Source organism: Phocoena sinus, chromosome 9 (genome assembly GCF_008692025.1).
Source record: "Phocoena sinus isolate mPhoSin1 chromosome 9, mPhoSin1.pri, whole genome shotgun sequence".
In the NCBI taxonomy this organism is placed as follows: domain Eukaryota; kingdom Metazoa; phylum Chordata; class Mammalia; order Artiodactyla; family Phocoenidae; genus Phocoena; species Phocoena sinus.
In genome coordinates this window covers 17,636,014-17,661,752 of record NC_045771.1, presented here as the reverse complement: position 1 = coordinate 17,661,752, position 25,739 = coordinate 17,636,014, and the positions used below count along the sequence as shown (strand labels likewise).

The 25,739-nt window shown below is 38.9% G+C and overlaps 1 protein-coding gene across 3 annotated transcripts in view; it reads left to right on the top strand.

The window, feature by feature from the left end:
* Positions 1 to 1,394: 1,394 nt before the first annotated feature.
* Positions 1,395 to 25,739, top strand: part of NUP205 (nucleoporin 205) — an 81,766-nt gene continuing 57,421 nt past the window's right edge. For 2 of the 3 annotated variants that reach the window (XR_004351462.1, XM_032643352.1), the window contains exons 1-11: positions 1,571 to 1,630; positions 8,637 to 8,779; positions 10,016 to 10,187; positions 12,426 to 12,570; positions 12,958 to 13,117; positions 13,908 to 14,136; positions 15,363 to 15,527; positions 20,120 to 20,295; positions 22,926 to 23,042; positions 23,223 to 23,360; positions 25,234 to 25,384. Coding sequence is in view for 2 of the 3 variants with exons in the window: in XM_032643352.1 (XP_032499243.1) it covers positions 1,603 to 1,630; positions 8,637 to 8,779; positions 10,016 to 10,187; positions 12,426 to 12,570; positions 12,958 to 13,117; positions 13,908 to 14,136; positions 15,363 to 15,527; positions 20,120 to 20,295; positions 22,926 to 23,042; positions 23,223 to 23,360; positions 25,234 to 25,384 (1,624 nt within the window). In the remaining variant the exon portion in view is untranslated. Of the gene's footprint in view, positions 1,635 to 8,636; positions 8,780 to 10,015; positions 10,188 to 12,425; positions 12,571 to 12,957; positions 13,118 to 13,907; positions 14,137 to 15,362; positions 15,528 to 20,119; positions 20,296 to 22,925; positions 23,043 to 23,222; positions 23,361 to 25,233; positions 25,385 to 25,739 lie in introns of all 3 variants that reach the window. The other variant, XM_032643353.1, reaches the window with a different exon arrangement.

Here is a 25,739-nt window from a genome sequence, read left to right as displayed (position 1 = left end):
AGGGGAAGGCTCATAATAGTTGTGCTGAGAAAGAAAATCTTCTTTGAATGCCACTTCCTGCCAAGTTTCTGCTCAATATTTTTCTCACTTTCATGTTAAACTTCGGAAAAAATCCCTTTACCTTTTCATTCTCTCTTCCCCTTCACTCCTTAAGACCACTTTCACTGTAATCCGGCATTTGTCTCTATATAACAGTGACTTTCAAAAAAATTACCCGTGACTTTTGTGTTCCACCTAATGGACATTGTGTCATTCAATATTATTTGTTCAGAAGAACGAATATGCTTGCTATTCTTAACAATGTACTCTGTGATTTTGTTTAAATTATTTAATTCTGATTTCCAGTAGTGAAATGAGACTATAAACTCTATTTTCTCCCAATCTCAGTGGAATGTTGGAGGAGTTGATAAAGTGAGGTTGTGAGGTACATGGAACATCTATGAAGTAAGCAGCTATAATTATATTTCCCTAGTAGGATTGTTTCAGGGATTAAATGAGATAATGTAACAACAACAACATTCTTAACAAATATTCTTAATAAATATCTGGTATATGATAGCAAATTCATTTTTAATTTATTTTTTATTGAAGTATAGTTGAGTTACAATGTTGTGTTAATTACTGCTGTACAACAAAGTGGCTCAGTTATACACATATATACATACATTCTTTTTCCTATATTTTTCCATTATGGTTATCACAGGATATTGAATATAGTTCCTTGTGCTATACCGTAGGACCTGTTGTTTGAAAGCAAATTCTTAATAAATTCTTAATAATTATCTGGCATATGATAGCAAATGCTAATGACTGTATTTTAGTTTGAAAATTAGCAAACTAAAATTTAGCAAGTGAAAAAAGTAGGTCCAGTTATTTGGGGTGCTTAGGTAGAAAAATATTTGGTGTTTATGAAATGATATGTCAGCAAATTGCTTCAAAATAATCTCCTGTGTTGGGGGTGAGGAACAGGAACTGACCAGCTATTGAAGCTGGTCGTTCATTATTCTAATTTTGTATACATCTGAAATTTTCATAATAAAAAGTTATGATTGTTTAACTGCATGCAACTATATTGACGCAATACACTGGTATATACAGTAGATGAAATGTAATGAACTTAGTTTGCAACCCATCAAATGGAGTTTTGAGGTTTAGACACCTTACACCCCACTCCACTCCCCAAAGTAAGGGAGTAACGCAAGGAAGATTTAATTTGAAATGGAGATAATTATTTGGATTTACGGCTTTCATAATATCATAAGTGGGCGTCATTTCAATAAGCGGTCTTTTTCTGTTCCAGCTAACCAACTTGAATCACTAGAAATAAACTACAAGTCCCAGGATGCACTGCACGATTAACGTCCACTCGAGGACCTCGGGTCTTACCCTTGCCTGACTTAAATGGGAATTTTCGTCAATCCCGGCGAAAATTGACGTCTGTGACTTAGAACAGATTTTGGAGTATTTGTACGCCTGTGTCGGTCGAGCGTGCATTTCGGAAGGGACAGCGTGGTATCTTTCTGATTAGGCGTGGCCCCGGGCAGCCTCACCCTCTTCTGGGGCTTCCGTGCGGCGGGAGGGCTCCGTTAGTTCGCCTCCAAGATGGCGACGCTGTTGGCGGTAAATTCGGGTAGGTACGGCCGGGCGAGAAGGCAAGCTGTGGGGCAGGGTGCTGGTCCGTTCTTCAGGCAGAGACGTGGGCAGTGAGGTTCCTCGGAGTCCAGGTCCGCACTTGTGCATAGTTCCCGCTTCCCCCTAGCTTTGGGCCTAGAGTCCCGCCCCTCCCCAGTTTGAATGGCGCGCGTCGGCGCTGCGGCTCTAGCCCTAGCGTTGGGGCTTAAGGATCGAGGCACGGAGGCTTGGTCCCCTGGAACCGGGCGTGCAGTTCTCGCAGCCCAGGGCCGAGTCTGGTCCCTTCCATTCCCCACCCCATTATGTGTCTGCGGTCCGAATTCCTGCAGGATTTGCAGTTCTCCGGCAATGAGGCCGGGAGACCTGAGATATTTTTCAGCCACGAGCGCAGGCTGAAAACTCGCACCTCAAAATGGACACTGGGGCCCTTCTTGGAGGTTGGGTGGGTGGGTGGGGTCCTACAGGAAGAGAGGCCCCTTGATTATGAAGCCTGCAATCCGGAAGGTGGCCCAGGAGTGCCGTGACTCCCAGCTCTGCGTGTGTGGCCCGCCCCTGGATGCTCCTGTACCTTCGGAGCTGTAGATCTTCGGGGAGGGGCAGAATCTAGAAGGGAGTAAAGAAACTCTGGAAGGTTTGGATTGGGTCCTCTGGGCAATTCTCTATCAGGGGCGGAACCCCCCCGTCTCCATCGGGGCGTTTGAAAGAGTGGGTGCATTTTGACTGTCACAATTCCTGGGATGCACCGCTGGCTCCTCGTGGGCGGGCCAAGGATGCCAACAGTGCTACAGCGGCCGGAGCGGGCCTGAAAATGAAGAATTTCCTGCTCAGAATGCCTTGATTGAGCCGTACTAAACTTAATGGGCGGTTAAGAGCACGTCTGTGTGGTAAATGCTTGTAGAGGATCTCACTCAAGAGGAGTCTTTTCTGGGCGCCTTTTCTTTCCATCCTTATACAGTCTTTTTGTTGCTAGTTTGTTCTTTTCACACGACTGATATTCTTGAAAACTTGTCTAAACCTGACTTTTGCAAATCAAACCATTTCGGAAACACTACGATAAATTGTTTTATAATAATGAATGATTATGTTTATCAAGTACCTCCTTTTTCGCAGCCCCTGGACTAAGCATTGTACTTTCATCTTATTTAGTCCCCTTTATACAACTCTGGGGTAGCTGCTATTAAACACCCCATTTTACAGGTTTGGAAATAGAGTCTTAGAGTGGTTAAGTAACTTCTCCAAGGTTATACAGCTAATGATTTGAAGCCAGTCTTTGATACTTAAACGTCTACATGCTCCTACTTAAGCAAAACCTAATTCATTTCATTACATAATATTTCCATATATCTAAATGTTAGTAGTGAAATTACTTCCTTAGTACTGCTGTCCTGCCCTCCCACACAGATGTAAACTTAAAACAAGGCTTGTGTGTTGTATGTGTGGTTATATACTTTTCTTTAGTATGTGTGGTTATATACTTTAGTATGTACTTGTCTTAAGTTACTATCATTAAACATAAATCATTGAAGGAAAAGGAGTTGCCAACAGTTGCAAAGAGTATACATTGTATAACAAGGCCTTGTGGCAGGAGTGTTTAATTGGCTACATAGAAAAGAAACATTTTTTTTTGCGGTACGCGGGCCTTTCACTGTTGTGGCTTCTCCCGCTGCGGAGCACAGGCTCCGGACGCGCAGGCTCAGCGGCCATGGCTCAGGGGCCCAGCCGCTCCGCGGCATGTGGGATCTTCCCGGACCGGGGCACGAACCTGTGTCCCCTGCATCGGCAGGCGGACTCTCCACCACTGCGCCACCAGGGAAGCCCGAAAGGAAACATTTTTAAGAGCCCAGTCAGGAGAATATTTTTTTAAAAAAAGTAAATGTGCAGCGAAGCAACCCAAATGCCCATTGATGAATGAATTGGTAAACAGTGTGGTCTATAGATATATAATGAAATGTTATTTAGCGTTAAGAAGGAAATCCTGTCATGCTCAGCATGAATCAACCTTGAAGACATTCTGCTAAGTAAGCTAGTAACAAAAAGACGAATACTGTATGATTCTACTTGTATGAGGGATTGAAAGTAATAGAAACAAAGAATGTTGGTTGCCAGAGGTTGGTGGGAGGGGGAAATGGGGAGTTGTTTAACAGGTACAAAATTTCAGTTTTGCAGGATGAAAGAGTTCTGGAGATCTGTTGTACAACAGTGTGAACTGCACACTTCAAAATGTTTTTAAGATGGCAAATTCTATGTTATGCGCTTTTTTTTTTACCATAATTAAAAAAAAAATAAACATCTCAGAGTTGTAGAAGGGGAAGAAAGTAGAGGTAGAGTTTGAAGGCCTATGCCTGAGTTTCAGTGGCATGATTTACTAGTATTGTGACCTGTAGCAGCCCGGCTGAGTAGACCTATAGGCTTGTGAGTAAGCAACCATTACACTGACAATCCTTGGATGGCTGTCTGGTAACCCCTGTCCTGTTCATAGCATTGTGTATTTCAGACCTTTTCCACACTCCTCAAATCTTTAAGCTCCAACTAATCCCTCAGTCTCCTAGTCACAGAGAAAATAAAAGCCAACAGGCATGAACTCTTTTTTTCACCCTTGAACCTACAAACCTAGATATATCTGTACTCTTTCGAGTCAGTTTCCCTGTATCTTCCTGTCTAAGGTAAATCCTGCCCTTTACACTCTTCTCCCCATTATCCCCTCCTCTCTCTTTTGTTCCTCTTCTTTCCACTAATTGCCCAAATCTTTATCTTGATCTCATGCCTCATTCCAGTTACTGTCCTCTTGCTCCTCTTCACAGTCAAACCTTTCAAAGATACATCAGTGTTCAGACTCTGTTGCCATACCTTCTCCTCCTCTACCCACTCTAGTCTGTTCCCATCCTCCTGAACAGCTCTCAACATTTACATGCTTTTCTGTTTCACTAAGTCCACCAGACACTTGAAATCTATCTCCTTGATCTTTTAGGGTAAAGACCCAAATCCTTAACATGGGCAGGTAAGCCCTGCATGGTATGGCAGTTGCCTCCCTTGCTGATCCCTTCTTGGTACTTGCTCTCTTGGCATTTTCAGGGGTTTGAGAGTGCAGCATTTCCTCTTGCCTCGGGAACTCCTCTTTTCCTGGAGTGTACATCCACCACCTCCCACTTCTACTTTTTTTTTTTTTTTTCTGTTTTTTGCGGTACGGGGGCCTCTCACTGTTGTGGCCTCTCCTGTTGCGGAGCACAGGCTCCAGACGTGCAGGTTCAGCGGCCATGGCTCACGGGCCCAGCCGCTCTGCGGCATGTGGGATCTTCCCAGACCGGGGCACGAACTCGTGTCCCCTGCATCAGCAGGTGGACTCCCAACCACGGCGCCACCGGGGAAGCCCCTCCCACTCCTACTTTTATCCTTCACATTTCAGCCCAGTTATCACTTGTTCAGTGAATCCTTCCCTTTCCTGATCTCCCTGGCTAGGTCACATTCCCCTATTATGTGATCGTTGCCCTGGGTACTTCACCTTCATAGCACATCCATAATGGATATTGCCCTTTTGTATGACTATATGGTAAATGTGCTTCCTCACTACGCTGTGAGCTTACCCATACCTAGTACATGATGAATGAGTGAATAAATTTGACTTGCTGGAGGTATTCCTAAAATTTAGGAAAGTAAATGTATTCTCAAACAAGCAAATGACTTATGTTAAAAATACATGTTTAGTAATTTGGAAAAATTATAGCCTCCTTTCATCTGTAATCAATAACAGGGAGATATTTACCAAAATTAGTCAAACCAAAGACATAATGAATATAAATCTTTGTTGCAACTACCTTCTGTGATGTGTTGATGTTAATGATGGACTCAGGAGGCTGGTATCTGTGGGGTTTTTTAGTGTAGATTTTTGATCAGTTATTGGATGCCTCCCCACAAATGGGGGGAAGTGGAATTCTCTCTAGAATTCACTGAGCTTATTCAAACTAAGTATGTATAGTGCAAAGAAAGTTATTCTTCAGGGGTTCTATTGAGTATTACTTTTATAGACAGTTTACTTTTGTTCGCTTTTTGTCAGGATTTAAAAATACCTGTGGTAAGGCAAGTTTCACATTTGCCTACAAGTCGTTTTTGATAACTTTCCTTCATCCCCTGTGCCAATCAGTTACCAGTTCTGACTCTACCAACAGACTTTGCCTTTCTACTTTACTGCCCTCATCCTGGTTAAGGTTCCATCACCTCATGAGTAGCTTACTACCCAACATCCTTGGGTCCTGACACTTCATATTCTAGTTAGTCCATTGGTCACACCATTGTCCAATTTCATTTTGTCATCTACTACTTGAAACATTCCCATTTACTAACAGGAAAATTTCCATCTTGGTCAGGAATACAAGGCTCAAACCTACTTTGTCCTTTGCGGCTGGAAAGAGCCAAGAAGATGATCTCTAGGGAAGTCAGTTAGTCACCATCCAACTAGCACCTCACAGGCAGTCACCAGGATCCAGGGTCAGGTCCTCATTTTGGCAGGCCTGGAACTGTGATGTTTGTTAGTGTATCCACAGTTGAGTAGATTCCAACTATGGAATTGATGTTCTCTGATCACATTGGGAAAAGACAGATATATAAACCAGTATGTCAATTAATTGATCTTTAGTGGGAATTACATCTGCATGGATACTCATTTCATCAGCACATTTTTAATTCTAGAAATTTATATGACAAGCTACATTTTTCATTAGAAGATTGGCAAGTTTAGGATCAAAACAGGAGAAGCAAAGCAGGGAGTTGGTTGGTTGTCTCTATGTAAGGTCTAGACATGGTGATTCCCATTCCTCCACATCCCCACACCAAAGACCTGATGCAAAACTTCCTGCTCTGCCCTTCAGATTAGGTTAGAGTCTTCCTTTTATATGTTCACATAGCACTCTGTACCTCTCCCTTAGACTGGTAGTTCTGTTGTTTTTTTTTTTTTTTAATTTTTATTTTTGTCTGTGTTGGGTCTTCGTTGCTGTGCGTGGGCTTTCTCTAGTTGCGGCGAGTAGGGGCTACTCTTCGTTGCAGTGCGCAGGCTTCTCATTGCGGTGGCTTCTGTTGCTGCAGAGCACGGGCTGTAGGCGCACGGGCTTCAGTAGTTGTGGCTCGCGGGCTCTAGAGTGCAGGTTCAGCAGTTGTGGCCCACGGGCTTAGTTGCTCCGTGGCATGTGGGATCTTCCTGGACAAGGGCTCGAACCCTTGTCCCCTGCATTGGCAGGCGGATTCTTAACCACTGTGCCACTAGGGAAGCCCTGGTAGTTAGTTGTGTTTTGAATCCTGCATTTAATACCTGTCTTTCTTGTCAATCTTTAGTTCTCTGAGGCCTGGGATCCTGTCTGTCTTGCTTGCTCTGTAGTCCCTGGTACATGCATGACCCTCAGTAAATGTTTGTTGAGTGAATGGCTGATCCAGCTTGACTGGTTTAGTCTATCCTCTCCCTGTACATCCTTTTTTTTTTTTTTGCTGTACGTGGGCCTCTCACTGTTGTGGCCTCTCCCGTTGCGGAGCACAGGCTCCGGACGCTCAGGCTCAGCAGCCATGGCTTACGGGCCCAGGCGCTCCGCAGCATGTGGCATCTTCCCGGACCGGGGCACGAACCCGTGTCCTCTGCATTGGCAGGCGGACTCTCAACCACTGCGCCACCAGGGAAGCCCAACCTGCACATCCTTTTTTTTTTTTTTTTTTTTAAAAACTTATTTATTTATTTATTTTTGGCTGTGCTCAGTCTTCTTTGCTGTGCACGGGCTTTCTCTAGTTGCAGCAAGCGGGGGCTACTCTTCGTTGCAGCGCATGGGCTTCTCATTGCGGTGGCTTCTTTTGTTGCGAAGCACGGGCTCTGGGCACGTGGGCTCCCGTAGTTGTGGCACACAGGCTTAGGTGCTCCACCACATATGGGATCTTCCCGGACCAGGGCTCGAACCCATGTCCCCCGCATTGGCAGGTGGTTTCTTAACCACCGAGCCACTGGGGAAGTCCCTGCACATCCTTTTTAAAAAAAAAAAATTTGCCCAGTAAATTGCCTTCTTCTGACAACATTTTCATAAGATTGTAATGCATTTAGTTAGGTTATCTTGCATGTCATTCTGACTGTTCTGGTGACTTTAGTGGGATTTGTGTTTTCTCAGATGGCAGTTAAACATGTTTGCAGACCACCCTTTACGGTTTAAGCTATTGTTAGTTCATCTGTTGAGTGAGTGAGTGGTTTTGATTAGTTTCTCTTTCAGAGTCTTTATAAACACAGGGGTGCCATATCTGATTGTTTGCAAACAGAAACTTTGGGCTTCCAGGTCGTGTTTTTCTAACCATGCTTAGTAGCAAAAGCTCTCTAAGTATTACTTATTATTGTTATTACCTTTACAAAGGAAAATGTGATCCTTTTTATATGAGTTTACAAAAGAATTCCATATTTCTATGTTGTTTTTTAATAGCTAGTGTCCCAGCCAAAACAAAAACTTATTTTTTCAGCTTCCAAGTTTTATAGAATCTGATTTTTTCCCCCTGATTCTTGCTTTTTCTCTGGATGATAGGGAGGGAAGGAAAGGCAGTTACATTTATTGAGTGACTATGATATGCCAGACACTATATTGTATATTTTACCTAGTTTATCTCATTTAATTCATTCAACCCTATGAAGCAGGTGATCTCCCCATTTTATATAAAAGGAAACTGAACTTCAAAGAGGTTATTTTCTCACTCCATGTCACATAGCTAATATTAAGTGAGAAAACCAGGTTCAGCTGATATTCCAATTTAAAGTCAGGATTTACTTTATATTAAGTTAGGTAAAATGACATTTATATTATTGCTTGTGAATTCTAATATTCTTTTATATTAATCTTTGGTTTGTGTATATAACTCCTTATATTTAAAAGTAGCTGTGAGCAAAAAAAAAAAAAAGGAGCTGTGAGCATGACTAAAATGTATAGACGATAACCTTACCTTATTTTCCAAATATATGTTTTATTTGATGCTGATTTTTATTTTTTTTCTTTAAGCTGCTAGTCTGTGGGGTCCTTACAAAGACATTTGGCAGACTGTGGGAAATGCTCTTTGGAGAAGACAACCTGAAGCTGTTCACCTTCTTGACATGATTTTGAAGAAACACAAACCTGACTTCATCTCATTGTTCAGAAACCCAGTAGGAAATTTTCTTTTTTTGCTTCTTGGATTTGCTTTTTCCTTTAAAGATTGAAGGAGCAAGTAAATTCTTAATGCATGTAAATGAAATGTTACTTGTTCTAGTCCATTGATTCAAGTTTTTTCTAAAAATGGAAGTTTCCTGGGAGCAATTATTATCTTTTTTCTCTTCTCCATAGACGTTAATATTGTATTTATCTCTAGCTAGGAGATATCTTAATAGTATTTGAATACAATTTAGAAAGTTCCGTATATTTCAGAAATATGAGCCTCCTTGGAATTTCTGACTTATAGTTAATCTGTCTAAGCTTAGTAAGATTGATTATTTTATTTATTCCCAGGTACACTTCAACATTTTAACTCTTCATAATGCTATGTAAGTTGTGTTAGCAGTTAATTCTTACATATTGTTAATCACTGCATCTTGACGTACTTTTCAACCAGGGGTAGAGTACTTCAGTGGCAGGGATTCATATTTGGAAGCTCCTTTCCCTGCTGCTTGACAATTTTTTTTTATAGACCAGCAAGACCATCTAAGAACTATTTAAGAGCCCTAGCCTGGGAGCCAGTTGAGCTGAGTTCCAGTCTTGGCTCTACCACTAAAGAGTTGTATGACCACAGGCAAGTCACCTGACTTATCTGGGCATCAGTTTTCCCATTCTGTTAATAGAGCAGTTGAATTAAATGACTGTATGGCATTTTTCAAGGTGTAAATACCTAAGATTTTATGATCTATCAAGTAATTCTATACTATATGTTATTTGTTAAATATTTGCACCAAGTAAGCCTTTTTGCAAATAAGACTACATTTTAAAGTAACATACTAATAAGCTATCATTAGCCCTACTAATTAATTCTATAATTTTTTTTGATTTGCTATTTCCCACTTGAAGATTTATTGTTTTTATATTTATTAAAGATATACTTGGAAAGTTTCTTAGACATTTGAAAAATAGTATGCTATTCTGTGTGATTTCTCAACATTTTTTAGTTCAGAGTTTAGCAGAAGCAGTTATTGAGAAGGTAATAACAGTATAAAAAGTTGAAAGTGATGTAAAATGTTACCTCATAAAGGTCTAACTATATCTGATAGTTAGACCTTTATCTAATAAGCAATACTCCTGTTTGTCACTTTACCAGACTGCCGTGTGAATAAACTTCTCTAGGTAACAATTTACCTTGTCTCCATGTGCTATTGTCATTACATGATCCTATTTATTTATTTTTATTGTTGTAGCCCAGAAATGTTCAACAACATGAGAAGGTTCAGAAAGCCAGTACAGAAGGAGTTGCTATCCAGGGTCAACAGGGAACCCGACTTCTTCCTGAACAGCTTATTAAAGAAGCCTTTATCCTCAGTGACCTTTTTGATATTGGTGAATTGGCAGCTGTTGAGCTTCTCCTTGCTGGTAGGTTGACATTTAACTGAACCTATGGTAAGGTAGTACATAAATGTAAAATTATTCACTTGTAATTTAAAATACTATATCATTTAGATTCCAAAATAGTTTCTAAAGGTGTAGTTTATTTGATATTCACAGTGTTTCCTTTTGTTTATCTTTGACTAATGGGAAGGCTTTAGTTTAGTGATTAGAGTTGTTAAAGGAAATTTAACTGTTTTAAGATAGACTTTTTCATGGTAATTGGCTAGCAAAGAATGACTGCATCTCAGAAGTTTTGTAGCTGAAAGCATTTATTGTCATATAATGAGTAAGAAGGTAAGGTCACTGCTTTTTTGGAGTTTCGTTTTGAGGGAGTGATTCAGATAATGAGTAAAGAATAAGATAATTTCGATAATACTGAGTTCTAGGAAGAAAATAAAACAAGGCAGTGGGATATAGAGACATGGGGGATGATAGGGGGCACCTGTAAGTAGGGTACTTAGGGGAGGCCTCTCTGAGATTGGGACATTTGATCTGCGACCTGCATGATGACAAGATACCAGAGTTGTTGGGGAAGGGTGTTCCAGACAGCTCAAGGTGCGAATAAAGGCCTGCTGAAGGATACAAAGACCACTGTGGCTGGAACATCAGAACTAGGGAGAATGAAGGAAGACGAGGACAGAGCAGGAGTTGGATCATAGTCTTGCAGGCCATGAAGATTATTTGGATTTTATTCTAATTACAGTGGGAGGCTGTTGGCAGGGGCTTTAAGCAGGAGTTGCAGAATCCAGAATAACTGAAATTATTTCTCTGGCTGCTGTAGAGAGAAAAGATTGAAATTTCCATAAAATAAGCAGTTCATTTTAATTATAGCAAGGGAACCATGTGAAGAAGCCAGGTGGGCATTTTAATTGAAAGAAAGTCTAATATGTCTGAAGATAGCATGTGGCTGCCAGAATCCTTTTTGACCTAAGCCTGCATTAAAAGAAATATGATATTGAGAATGACTAAGGTCGTTTTCCCGTTCTGTGATGCAGATGTTAACTGGACATGCTTGAATTTTGAGTTTAACTCAAAACTTCATTTAACAGTTATTTTTTCTGTGCATATTATGGGCCAGGCACTGTGTTAAGACTCCAGGGATATAAAGATGAATAAAACTTCAACTAGTGTAAAGGAGCTCATGGTCTAGTAATTGAGAAAGACATGGAAACCAATAACTATGCCACCATTAAGTAGATTAATGCTTGGTTTAGGGATGGTCCAGAGGGGAGGCATTTAAATTGACCTCAGGTTGTACAGGGAAGTCCACAAAGATAACGAGGCTTACGGTAGTTGTTGAAAAATGAGTAGGCATATGTCAGGTGGAGTAGGTGTGCACTCAGGAAGACAGAGGGCATCTAGACAGAAGAAATCGCCTGTAAGAGGTGTGAGGCAGTGAGATGAATTTGGGGAACAGAAGGGAGTAGAGTGTAAGAGCGATTGGGCCAAGGGGTGAAAATTACCATAGGAAATGAAACAAACTATAGGCAACGTAGTTCAGAAAAGACAAAGTAGAACTTATTCAAAGGAGAGCAGTTTAAAAGGGCGAGTAGGGCTTCCCTGGTGGCGCAGTGGTTGAGAGTCCGCCTGCCAATGCAGGGGACATGGGTTCGTGCCCCGGTCCGGGAAGATCCCACATGCCGCGGAGCGGCTGGGCCCATGAGCCATGGCCGCTGAACCTGCGCGTCTGGAGCCTGTGCTCCGCAACAGGAAAGGCCACAACAGTGAGAGGCCTGCGTACCGAAAAAAAAAGGGCCAGTGAAAGCTGAAACATATGAAAATGTTATTTAATTTACTAGGGGAAGAAACATACAAATATTTGAAAGACTTTTTGTGAAAGAGATAAAACAATGGGTAGATGTTTGAAGTAGAGGACTTTTTTTTTTTTTTTTGGCGGTACGTGGGCCTCTCACAGCTGTGGCCTCTCCCGCCGGGGAGCACAGGCTTCAGGCGCGCAGGCTCAGCGGCCATGGCTCACGGGCCCAGCTGCTCCGCGGCACGTGGGATTTTCCCAGACCGGGGCACGAACCCGTGTCCCCTGCATTGGCAGTAGGATTCTCAACCACTGCGCCACCAGGGAAGCCCAAGTAGAGGACTCTTAAGACCCTTTAAACCCTAAGGTTCTGTGATTTCTTTGAACTGAACATTGGTATAGTGATTTTTGTCTCAGCCTAAACACATATGTGTTTATTTACTAAATTATTTCTCAACTTCCTTTCCTAGGAGAGCACCAGCAACCACATTTTCCTGGCCTCACCAGAGGCTTAGTAGCTGTTCTTTTATACTGGGATGGAAAGCGGTGCATTGCAAATTCCCTGAAAGCCTTGATACAGTCTCGACGAGGAAAGACATGGACCCTCGAACTCAGGTCTGTTTGCATGCTAGGATTTCAAGGGGTTAATTAGAAATTGCTTGAAGAATTATAATTTTAGAAACAAAAATTCACTTTAGTATGTATAATTTAAGTGTATAACCTAAGTTGAGTAATAAATCACTCCCTTATTCTGCCAAGAATGACACAACAGTTTAAACCTGCTTTATTTTGTTTACAAATGAAAGGTAATTCAGTTATTTATGGTTAGAAGTTTATTGAAACACAAAAATCTAAAAAGAATGGCAAGAGCTAGGTTATAACTTATCCTGGTTGTTTCCAGTAACCTAACATTATCATCAAAAGAGTGTTTGCTATATCCATGTGATGAGAAAGTATAAACATTACTGTTCATTATAACTTTATTGATTATTTTCATTACAGTCCAGAGCTGGTTTCCATGACAACACGGTTTACTGATGAGCTGATGGAGCAAGGATTGACTTACAAAGTTCTTACTCTTGTGTCACAGATTGATGTTAACAACGAGTTTGAGAAACTACAGCGTGAGAGAGGTTTAGGCAGTGAAAAACATCGAAAAGAGGCAAGGGTTCAATGACATCAATTCACGGGTTGTCTGTGTCACATCTTGGAGGCAGAAAAGTCATGTCACTTAGAACATTCTTCTAATACAGGCATAGGAAAATTAACAATGCCTAGGAAAGTGTATAGGCAGTTGTGTCCATGAAATTGACTTGCACTTGTTTCAGCCTCTTTCTAGGCACTATGTGCCATGCTAGCACTTTTTCTGGAATGAGCCCTTTAAGAAATTTTTTTTTTTAATTTATTTTTGGCTGCGTTGGGTCTTTATTGCTGTGCGCAGGCTTCCTCTAGTTGCGGCGAGCAGGGGCTACTCTTTGTTGCAGTGTGCGGGCTTCTCATTGTGGTGGCTTCTCTTGTTGCAGAGCATGGGCTCTAAGTTCGTGGGCTTCAGTAGTTGTGGCATGCGGGCTCAGTAGTTACAGCTCGTGGGCTCTAGAGCACAGGCTCAATAGTTGTGATGCACGGGCTTAGTTGCGCCACGGCATGTGGGATCTTCCCAGACCAGGGCTTGAACCCGTGTCCCCTGCATTGGCAGGCTGATTCTTAACCACTGCACCACCAGGGAAGCCCCGAGGCCTTTAAGAAATTGTCCTATAGAGGAGGTTGGGACTTAAGATTGAGGAATTAATAGTAGGGTTTGTTCAGAATTGCAGAGGTGAGATTTTAGGGTTGCCAATGGATTCAGATACATTTATATAGTTTGCCTTTATGATACATAGTTTACATTTTGGAATAAGATCAGGCTTCAGTGTAATTTATTTATACCGATAATCATTCATCTTTATTTCTAGGTTTCTGATCTCATCAAGGAGTGCAGGCAGTCTCTGGCAGAAAGCCTTTTTGCCTGGGCTTGCCAATCACCTTTAGGCAAAGATGACACTCTGCTCCTTATTGGACATTTGGAAAGAGTGACTGTTGAGGCTAATGGCTCGTTGGATGCAGTGAATCTGGCTCTTCTTATGGCACTTCTGTACTGCTTTGATATCAGTTTTATAGAACAAAGCACAGAGGAACGTGATGGTATTGGATTTTGTACCTATTAATACATTTATTTCAAAAATCAGATTTAATTGTGGAGATAACATTTAAGAAGGGTGATTTTTTTAACAACTAAGATAAAAATAGTATATTTTATTCCTTTGTGTGTAATTCATCCATATTTGAATATTTAGATATAAGATCACATTTTTAGAGTAATTGCAGCCCCGTTAGATATTTCTGTTATCTTTTGAGGTTTTGGAATGGGAACGTGCTAAAGGATTTGCAATATGTTTGTTGAGTTAGGCATGCCTAATTTACTTGCTTGTTTGTTTTTTTTTTTTAATTAATTTATTTATTTGGTTGTGCCAGGTCTTAGTTGCGGCAGGTGGGCTCCTTATTTGCGGCACATGGACTCCTTAGTTGTGGCAGGTGGACTGCTTAGTTGTGGCTCTCCCGTTCCTTAGTTGCGGCATGCAAACTCTTAGTTGCGGCATGCATGTGGGATCTAGTTCCCTGGCCAAGGATCGAACCTGGGCCCCCCGCATTGGGAGCGCAGAGTCTTAACCACTGCGCAACCAGGGAAGTCCCCCACTTGCTTGTTTCTTTACTATTCACATTTTAAACCTTTCATTCTAAGGGAGGATAACTATAATTTTTAGTAATATATTATCTTTAACTTTCTTTTTTTCTGTGAAGTAGATAAAATTTCTCTTGGTAACCTTGTAAACAGTTACTGCTTAGAACCGAGGATCTCAAAAATGATTCCCACAAAGGAAGCTTATTGCCATTTAATGTCATAAATATTTATAATTATTCCAACAGTTGTCCGCTGTCCGCTTTTGATTGTATCATCCCCGTCTCCTTTCGTTAGGTATGTGAGGAGACCAGACACTTCCCACTCCTCTTTGGTGATCATCCTTAGCCATTACAAAAGGCTTATTTAAAATAAAACTACCCCTTACCTCCAATTGAATTGTCACATAGTACATTGTGTGTCACATAACAAGCAGTACCTGTGCTTCTCATATAGGAATGCTGCCAGTTAATGCATTGGTCAGATTTCCTGTATTGAATGAAATGAATCACAGAATTAAGTAGGTGTAGTCTGTTTTTATGATAGTATACTTATTATTTCAAACATTAATTATAATTAGTCATAATTTTTTGATGGGAATACTCTGACTTTCTGATTCTTAGACATTATTCCTATATATCAAAAGTGAAAATTTCTCTACTTTGGTATAGTTGTCTATTTTTGTTTTCAGATATGATTCATCAACTTCCACTGTTGACAGAGAGACAATACATTGCAACAATTCACTCTCGTCTTCAAGACTCACAGCCTTGGAAACTGCCGGGTCTGCAAGCCACTGTGAGACTTGCCTGGGCACTGGCGTTGAGGGGGATATCTCAGCTCCCTGATGTGACAGGTAAACTGATTGTAGGTCATTTTGTTATGAGAAAATGACATATCAGCGTTTAATGGCATTTCAGAAAAGGTGTTATCTTTTTTTTTTTTTGACTGTGCCGTGTAAGGAAAAGGTGTTATCTTTGACATGTATAAGCATGAGCCTAGGAAGATACCTAGAGTTGTGGTAATTGAAATTTTGTATTGAGAAGTACGGACCTTTTCCTTTTTTCTTGTCTCCCAAAAGAAATTATTTGAAAATTTTTTTCCCTTTCTTGCAGCCACTGACAATTCTCTTTTAGCTTCTTTTTTTCCTTAAGAGTTTTAAATTTGAAATGACAGTATAACAATATCTTTTTTTTACATTTTTCTTTTTGGTTTTGTTCACAGACAGACTAATTTTTCTTACATTGTGTCAGATTAAAAACTACTGTTATTTTAAATTACAGTATATTAGGTGATATTTGGTTCAGTCAATAATGGATGTGGAATCTGACTTCTGACAATCTGTTACCCACTATAGCATATCCTCTTCTGCTGTTTACGTGCATGTAATTATCATACTAATAGTGGTTTACTCTAACAGGATGAGAGCTATGCTTTTGTTGTAATTTGAAGGCCCGAAAATTGTCACTTCTGTAGGTTTCTACTGTAAATCTGGAAAGGTTTTATTAAAGTTTACAGTCCATGTCAATGTTTCCTAGTCTTAGAGTGTCAGCAGATTCCAGTATCTTATCAATTGTATGATTCCAGAACATTTTGTTCTCTAGTCTCATGCTGTTCCCAAGTGGGCTGTGGAAAGATTTTTTTTTTTAATTTTTGAAATTTATTTTATTTATTTTTTCTACAGCAGGTTCTTATTAGTTATCTGTTTTATGCATATTAGCGTATATGTGTCAATCCATATCTCCCAATTCATCCCACCACCACCACCCCCCGGCCAGTTTCCCCCTTTGGTGTCCATACGTTTGTTCTCTACATCTGTCTCTATTTCTGCCCTGCAAACCAGTTCATCTGTACCATTTTTCTAGGTTCCACATATGTGCGTTAATATACGATATTTGTCTTTCTCTTTCTGTCTTACTTCCCTTGTATGACAGTCTCTAGATCCATCCACATCTCTGCAAATGACCCTGTTTGTTCCTTTTTATGGCTGAGTAATACTCCATTGTATATATGTACCACATCTTCTTTATCCATTCGTTTGTCGATGGGCATTTAGGTTGCTCCCATGACCTGGCTATTTTAAATAGTGCTGCAATGAACATTGGGGTGCATGTGTCTTTTTGAATTATGGTTTTCTCTGGGTATATGCCCAGTAGTGGGATTGCTGGGTCATATGGTAATTCTCTTAGTTTTTTAAGGAGCCTCCATACTGTTCTCCATAGTGGCTGTATCAATTTACATTCCCACCAACAGTGCAAGAGGTTCCCTTTTCTCCACACCTTCTCCAGCATTTGTTGTTTGTAGATTTTCTGATAAGCCCATTCTAAATGGTGTGAGGTGGTACCTCATTGTAGTTTTGATTTGCATTTCTCTAATAATTAGTGATGTTGAGCAGCTTCTCATGTGCTTCTTGGCCATCTGTATGTCTTCTTTGGAGAAATGTCTATTTAGGTCTTCTGCCCATTTTTGGATTGTGTTGTTTGTTTTTTTAATATTGAGCTGCTTGAGCTGTTTATATATTTTGGAGATTAATCCTTTGTCCATTGATTCATTTGCAAATATTTTCTCCCATGCTGAGGGTTGTCTTTTCATCTTGTTTGTAGCCTCCTTCGCTTTGCAAAAGCTTTTGAGTTTCATTAGGTCCCATTTATTTATTTTTGTTTTTATTTCCCTTTCTCTAGGAGGTGGGTCAAAAAGGGTCTTGCTGTGATTTATGTCATACAGTGTTCTGCCTGTGTTTTCCTCTAAGAGTTTTATAGTGTCTGGTCTTACATTTAGGTCTCTAATCCATTTTGAGTTTATTTTTGTGTATGGTATTAGGGAGTGTTCTAATTTCATTCTTTTACGTGTAGCTGTCCAGTTTTCCCAGCACCACTTATTGAAGAGACTGTCTTTTCTCCATTGTATATCTTTGCCTCCTTTGTCATAGATTAGTTGATCATAGGTGCATGGGTTTCTGTGTGGGCTTTCTATCCTGTTCCATTGATCTATATTTGTGTTTTTGTGCCAGTACCATATTGTCTTGACTACTGTAGCTTTGTAGTATAGTCTGAAGTCAGGGAGTCTGATTCCTCCAGCTCCGTTTTTTTCTCTCAAGACTGCTGTGGAAAGTTTTTTTTGTGTTACAAGTTTTTCTTTGGCCAAGTATTTTTAAATTTTTAATAAATAAATTTATTTCTTTATTTATTTTTGGCTGCATTGGGTTTTCGTTGCTGTGCATGGGCTTTCTCTAGTTTTGGGGAGTGGGGGCTACTCTTTGCTGTGGTGCGCAGGCTTCTCATTGCAGTGGCTTCTCTTGTGGAGCATGGACTCTAGGTGCATGCGCTTCAGTAATTGTGGCATGTGGGCTCAGTAGTTGTGGTGCACAGGCTTAGTTGCTCCATGGCATGTGGGATCTTCCTGGACCAGGGCTCGAACCCGTGTCCCCTGCATTGGCAGGTGGATTCTTAACCACTGAGCCACCAGGGAAGTCCCTGGCCAAGTATTTTTTATATTAAAGCTGGTAGATGGAGAATTAGACATTTACAATCATGTACAAATTCTGTTTCTCAGCTATACCTCTTATTCATTTACAAGTCTTATTTCAGTACTTTTCTGGCATAAAATTACTGTATACTTTTAAGTAGCTATGTGATAGTTAATCAAATTCATATACTGTAAATTACTGTACCATTGGCCTAATCTTGAGAGGCACAGTAGAAAATACTATATACTTCACTAGATAAGAATAGGAATCCAGACCTAGTTTCAAGTCCTAGATCTTTGGCTACTTAATCTCTTTAGTTTTACATGCTCATACCCTTTTATAATCTTTAAAATTAGGGGTATTATAATGAATGTTTTTCTTTTTTTTTGGCTGTGCTGCATGGCTCGCGGTATCTTAGTTCCCTGACCAGGGATTGAACCCAGGCCCTCAGCAGTGAAAGCGTGGAGTCCTAGCTACTGAACCACCAGAGAATTCGCTATAATGAACATTTTAAAGTATACATTTTAATCTGTTAATTTATATTTTAAAAATTACTAGAAAAGATGAATAGCTTATGTTGCAGAAATGGTCATTTCTTGAAATAATCCAGACGAGTTTTAACAAAGATGTGAATTTTGAAAAATTAGTTCCTACTCTTTTTGTAGACTTCTGGACATTTTATAAAATATGTTTATTACATTATTTTATAAAAAGTATGTTTTGAATTTTACTAAACTGATTGAAATTTTTATATACTGTTTTGAGATGATAAAACTCAATTTACATTAAGATATTAGTGTGCTTTATTACCCAAGTAAGTAGTCTTCAAGAAATAGTTCTTGCAAGAGGGAAGACATATGGGAACATATGTATATGTATAGCTGATTCACTTTGTTATAAAGCAGAAACTAACACACCATTGTAAAGCAATTATACCCCAATAAAGATGTTTAAAAAAAAAAAAATCGGGAAAAAGAAATAGTTCTTAATTTCAGTATTTCTGAATTCAAGTGAAGGCTTGGAACTAGTTATTAATATTTAATTAATATTAATAATTAATAATTTTAGTAATCATTACTGTTAGTAGTAATAAAGAATTAAGAAACTATTTTGTTCTCAAGGAGTTTGTATGATATGGGTAGATATGCAGGCTTTATTTCAAAATGCAAAACAACACATAAACAAAAAAAGGAAAAACCAACCAATCTCTTTTCCTCTGGTTGAGACTATCCTGGTTTATATCTATTCCTGACCCTTTTCAAGGCATTGAAAGTGTACTTTAAGTAACAGAATGTATTTGGTCTTTATGACAGTGAAGCAGAATAAGCTATTTAACATTTCTTTTTCAAAGACAGATTATCACAAAATTACCTAGTAATTTTTTAAAAAAATATATTTATTTATTCATTTTTGGCTGCGTTGGGCCTTCATTGCTGTGTGCGGGCTTTCTCTAATTGCGGCGAGTGGCGGCTAGTCTTCATTGTGGTGCAGGGGCTTCTCACTGCGGTGGCTTCTCTTGTTGTGGAGCATGGGCTCTAGGCGTGCAGGCTTCAGTAGCTGTGGCACGCAGGCTCAGTAGTTGTGGCTTACGGGCTCTAGAGCACAGGCTCAATATTTGTGGTGTACGGGCTTAGTCCCTCCGTGGCATGTGGGATCTTCCCCATCCAGGGCTCAAACCTGTGTCCCCTGAATTGGCAGGCGGATTCTTAACCACTGCGCCACCAGGAAAATCCCTTAAGTAATTTTTTTTATCACTCTCGATGTTATTGTGAAGAGTAGATGATTTTCTAATGTACTTTTTCTGTAGTTCTTTGGGGTTTGTGAGTCAGTTACAGTTACACACTGTCTTATTTTGTGTACAGAACATATTAGAAGGTTGAGAAGAGATCTGAATTTTGAACTATCAGCAGAATATTTTGAGATACTATAATCTAGTTTAGTAATTTTTCCTCCATGTGCTGTTTTTCTAAATATGTTCCTAGCTCTGGCTGAATTCACAGAAGCAGATGAAGCAATGGCAGAGCTTGCAATTGCAGACAGTGTTTTCCTGTTCCTCACTGAATCCGTAGTGGTGTCAGAAAACTTCTATCAGGAGGAATTTTATATTCGTAGAATCCATAATCTCATTACAGATTTCCTGGCACTTATGCCAATGAAGGTAAGTGTAATAATGTAGGATGAGTAAAAAGTAGTAGAAGAATTTTATAAAATAATTTAAAATTGACTAATTAACCAACTTTATGTTTTGGAAACTAATAAAACCTTTTACTGTAGACTAATACTTGGCAGTAGTTGTTATGTTACAGCTTGTGAATTAGTTTGTGATTCATGAAAATGAAATAATGTAAGACCCATTAACTGAGAACAAGCTAAAAGGAAGACATTTGGCGTTGAGAATTGTTTGTAGTGAGAAAATAATAGGCAAATGAAAATGCTTCTGTGGGGAGAAAATTATTAACTTCATGCTACCCTGGAGAATCAGTGCTAAGGTTGTCTTATTTAATGCCTTTTATACATGATTTGGAAGAGGTATAGTGGAGAATCTCCAGTTTTATAGTTTCATAGATAATTGTTTAGACTCTTAATTATAGTGTATAAATAGACCTCCACATAGATACGGGTAAAGTGATGGGTTTAAGACACTAATGCAAAGGTTACTTTTTTTCTTAATAACAGGGCCCAGGGGCCCTGCCTACCTTTAGTGAGGTTACATTTGAATAAAGTGCTCAAGCTATAACTTTGATCCAAAAAGGAATTCTTAGAGCCATTTCAGACAGTTCCTACATAGCGTATGTTCTTTGTGCCATTTTGTGTCAAGGAAGCCATCAGAGTGGTGGCAGGAAGTAAAGGAGGGGGTAAAGTCCTATAAAACTGCCTTTTGTGTGTGTGTGTGCATAAAAAAAGCACCCGAAGGGTCTACACTTGTAATACCAATGTGCAGTTCTGATATCATACCTACTGAAAAACATAAGGCAAATGGAAAAACTGCCCAGAATGGTAGCAAACAAGGAATGAAGTGCTTACTCATGATATAATGAATCAAGTGTTCATTGAGTTTCTCCTGTATTCCAGGTAACCATGCTAGGAATTGTGAAGAAAACAAATAAGTAGGAGATTGATTCCCTGCCAGCAAAGAATATATAGTCAAGTTCAGCGGTCCCCAACCTTTTTGGCACCAGGGACTGGTTTCGTGGAAGATAATTTTTCCACGGAAGCGGGGGGAGGGGGTTGGGGGGGGTTGGTTCAGGCAGTAATGCGAGCGATGGGGAGCGGCAGATGAAGCTTCTCTTATTGTCCGCTGCTCACCTGCTGTGCGGCCCGGTTCCTAACAGGCCACGGACCACTACTGGTCCACGGCCTGGGGGTTGGGGACCCCTGGTGTCTAATTGGAGAAATGAGATATACACAGAAAAATACAGGTAGTAACAGTAAGTAAATGACAGGTATAGACAGTAAATTACAGTGGATTTCTTAGGCTAAGGATAGCTCACTCAGGACTGGAATAGTCAAGGAGTGTTTAACAGGTAACTTGAGACCTCATCAGCCTTGAAGGATGTGGTAGATGAACATCATAGAATTTTGGAATTGGAAGAAATCCTTTCATTTTACATTTGTGGAAATGAAGCCTTAGAAAGGGTTAAGGCTTTAACTTTTTCCTAGTTATTAGTCCAGAAGGGACTTTTACTATGGAAAGATAGTGGTCATCTGGAAAGATAAAGGCTGAGAGGAGTTTGAATAAACAAAAGTCATATGTGACTTGAATAGGGTAAACAATGAACTTATTCACACAATTTTGTTAATAGATACAGTACTATTTAGGTTATCTATGTCTTCTTAAATGAGCTTTGAAGGTTTGTGTCTGTCAGTGAATTTGTTTCATTCCAGTTATCAAATCGATTGGCATAAAGTTATTCCTAGTATTCCTAATATCATACTTTTTATGTCTGTATGATCTGTAGTGATGTTTCTTCTTTCATCCCTAATATTGGTTAATTTGTGTCTTCTCCCTTTTTTCTTAACCTGGCTAGAGATTTATCAATCTCATTGATCTCTCCAATGAGCCAGCCTTTGGCTTTATTGATTTTCTTATATTTTCTTTCACTGTTATTGATTTCTGCTTTTATTATTTTTTTCCTCTCTGCTTGGGTTTTAATTTGCCCTAATCATTTCAGTTTTTTACCACAGAAGCTTAGATTATTGATTTGAAACCTTTATTTTTTCCTACTATGGGCATTTAATGTTATAAATTTATCTGTGATTTCTGTTTTAACTGGGTCACACAAAGTTTGATATGTTGTGTTTTCATTTTTATTCTATTTAATGTATTTTGTAGTTTTCCTTGAGACTTCTTTGATTGCTGAGTTATTTACAAGTACATTGTTTAATTAGCAAATGTTTAGGGAGCTAGTTTTGCTCATTACATGACTATAGTGGTGGTATTAGTAGTTAGTAGGTAGTACCAGGGATGCTAAATGTCCTGTAATGTTTAGAATCATCCAACCTAGTGAAGAAGTATCCTACCCAAAATGTCAGTAATTGAGAAACACTTTAGTTAAAATTAACTTATCTGTAGTGGAAAATGCATTGAAGTCTTAAGATATTATAAATTATGATTAATATTGCAGTAAAATTCCTAGCATATTTCTTCACATTATTAAAGTGGAATAGATATTTAAACAATATTTTTCTTTTATGTAATCACTTTTAGACAGTTGCCTGATTTTCTCATTTCATTATTATTAACCCATATAATAAATTTACATATAAACTATATAATAAATTTAATAGGTGAAGCAGTTGAGGAATCGGGCAGATGAAGATGCTCGAATGATTCACATGAGTATGCAGATGGGCAACGAACCCCCCATTTCACTTAGAAGGGATCTGGAACAATTAATGCTCTTGGTAAGTTGTTATATTGGATGGACTATCATCTCCCTCTCTCCGTTATTTTTTCCCTACCTTTGGAAAATTTCAGATCTAATATCTTAAATATACAAGTGAATTCAATAAAAATGTAAATTTTTATTTAAAAGTAATTTGAGTTACAGGCATTTTCCCACAGTCTTTGTTTACTGTTTGCAGATAGGTGAGCTATATAAAAAGAATCCTTTTAATTTGGAGCTTGCACTAGAATACTGGTGTCCCTCAGAGCCTCTTCAGACTTCCACTATCCTGGGTTCTTACCTTGGGGTGGCTCATCAGCGACCCCCTCAGCGCCAGGTGAGCTCCTAGTTTTTCTGCTTTTGTACTGTGGGATGGTAACTGGAAATCTTAAAAACATGAAAAATGGTATTTCCTGCTGTTATTGCTGTTCGTGCAAATGAACACTATTGTAACCTTTAGACATTTATACTTTTTCCTTTTATTTAAGGAAATTGAAACTCTTAAATTGATCTGATCATTTTGGAATTTATATAGTCAGCCTTTTATTAGATACTAGCTATGCATCGAAGCATTAGACACAGAAAAGTGTCTAGTTTCTTTATGAGTCACTTACTTGGATTTAATTAGTATTTATTAACTTACTCTGTCCTCTATAGGCATGACAAAGAATATACATCATTCTTAGCAAGTTGAGGAACATAGGAGAGGTAAAAATACTACAGGAAAAAGGCTTAGAAGTTATAATTAATGACAGAATGCCTATGAGTCAGTAGATAATGTAGGAAAAAGTCCATTTTATATCCTGTAGTAACTAAAGGGTGCTGTGCAGCAGCAAATCAGATGGATTGCCATATCTGTCTTCATCTCTTTGGGATTTTCTGTTCTAGATGTTTTCATGCCATATAATACAATTTTCATTTATGCTAGCTAGGGTCTAAGATCAGGACCCCCCCTTTTTTTAACTGTATTTCTTACATTTATTGTTTCACTTTTTTCCATTTAAAAAGTTTTGGAGAAGGGTTTATTAAAAGTTTATAAATATTAAAAGAAATTTCCATTATGAAAATTTTCAAACATATGGAAGAGAGAATAATTATAATAAACACCCAACATCTTAATTTATTTTTATTTTTTTACAGCAAATGCCCCTTTCCATTTAATCATTTATTTATTGACTGCGTTGCGGTATGTGGGATCTTAGTTCCCAGGGATCAAACCTGTGCCCCCTGCAGTAGAAGGGTGGAGTCCTCACCACTGGACTGCCAGGGAATTTCCCCAGAAGAATTTTTTTTTTTTTTTGCCTTGCGACTTGTGGTCCCTTAGTTCCCCAACCAGGGATTGAACCCGGGCCCTCAGCAGTGAGAGCATGGAGTCTTAACCACTGGACCACCAGGGAATTCCCCAACATCTTAATTTAATAGCTGTTAACATCTTGCCATGTTCACTTCCATTCTTGTTATTTCTACTGCTTTTATTTTGCTGGGTTATTTTAAAGTAAATTATAGGCAGCATGACCTTTCACCTCTCACTGGTTAAGTTAGTATCTCTTAAAAATAAGGATATTTTTTCTGTATAATCATAAAATTGTTATACCTAACAGATTTAACAATAATTTCCAGAGATCTGTAACATTTTTGGTTCTGAGTTCCAACTAATTAGTCTGAATAATATGTTTAGTTGTTGATAATAGATTTAAGGCATAAGCAAGAGAAAAGAGAAATCTAAGAAGTAGACTTAGAGAACAGGAGTGTAGGAACATGTATTGGCCAGAACACAAAACAGAATATGTTTAGGTTACTATAAAAAGTTATTTCAGGTTCCTAGATCTTCATACTAAATTTGACTGGGATTTAGGAACTCTGGGTTCTAAGTGTACCTTTGAATTTGCTAGTTAATTTTAAATGAGTAAATTTCTTCAGTTGTTTTACATATTTAGAATGTGAGTAGTCTTACGTTTTGTGACATTACAATGTTTATAAAAATGTACTTTATGTTCACAAAGATATTCTATAATTGCATTAAATTGCTAATGACAAACTTGAAAATGCAATTTTTCATAAATAGAATACCAGATTATTTTGTCTTGGGTGGGGAGTTAAATGAGAGTACATAATTCATTTTAGTTCATATGTAGTCTTTATTAGCTAGTCCATGTTGGCTTAAAGTTAAGATATGCTTTATGTAAACTGTTGGTTTTTCCCTATTTCAGGTTGTCTTGTCAAAGTTTGTTAGGCAAATGGGTGACCTGTTGCCTCCAACTATTTATATTCCTTATTTGAAAATGCTCCAGGGATTGGCTAATGGGCCCCAGTGTGCCCACTACTGTTTTAGTCTACTCAAAGTCAACGGTAGCAGTCACGGTAAGAAAAATCTAGTTGTTGTCTAAGTTTGTTGTGACATTCAGTATCCTTCTACCTATTAAAGCATATTGGTTATACGTGCTAGGTTCTACTGGGCGTATACGTTATTTTTATAACAGAGAGAAGCCCACTGCTGGTTTTATGTATGGCGAATGCTTTGATTATGGTCTCACAGACTGGAGAGTTACCATTTGCTTTATAAAATACAGTTCAGTTTAAGAAATGAGAATTAATATACATTTTTAAGAACATATCTGGTGCTCAAAGCAAAATATACACCTTTGCTACATAAGTTTGATTTCTTTATCTTCATAAGTCCTTATTTTCTAAATTTCTGTTCTTACAGTTTTTCTCT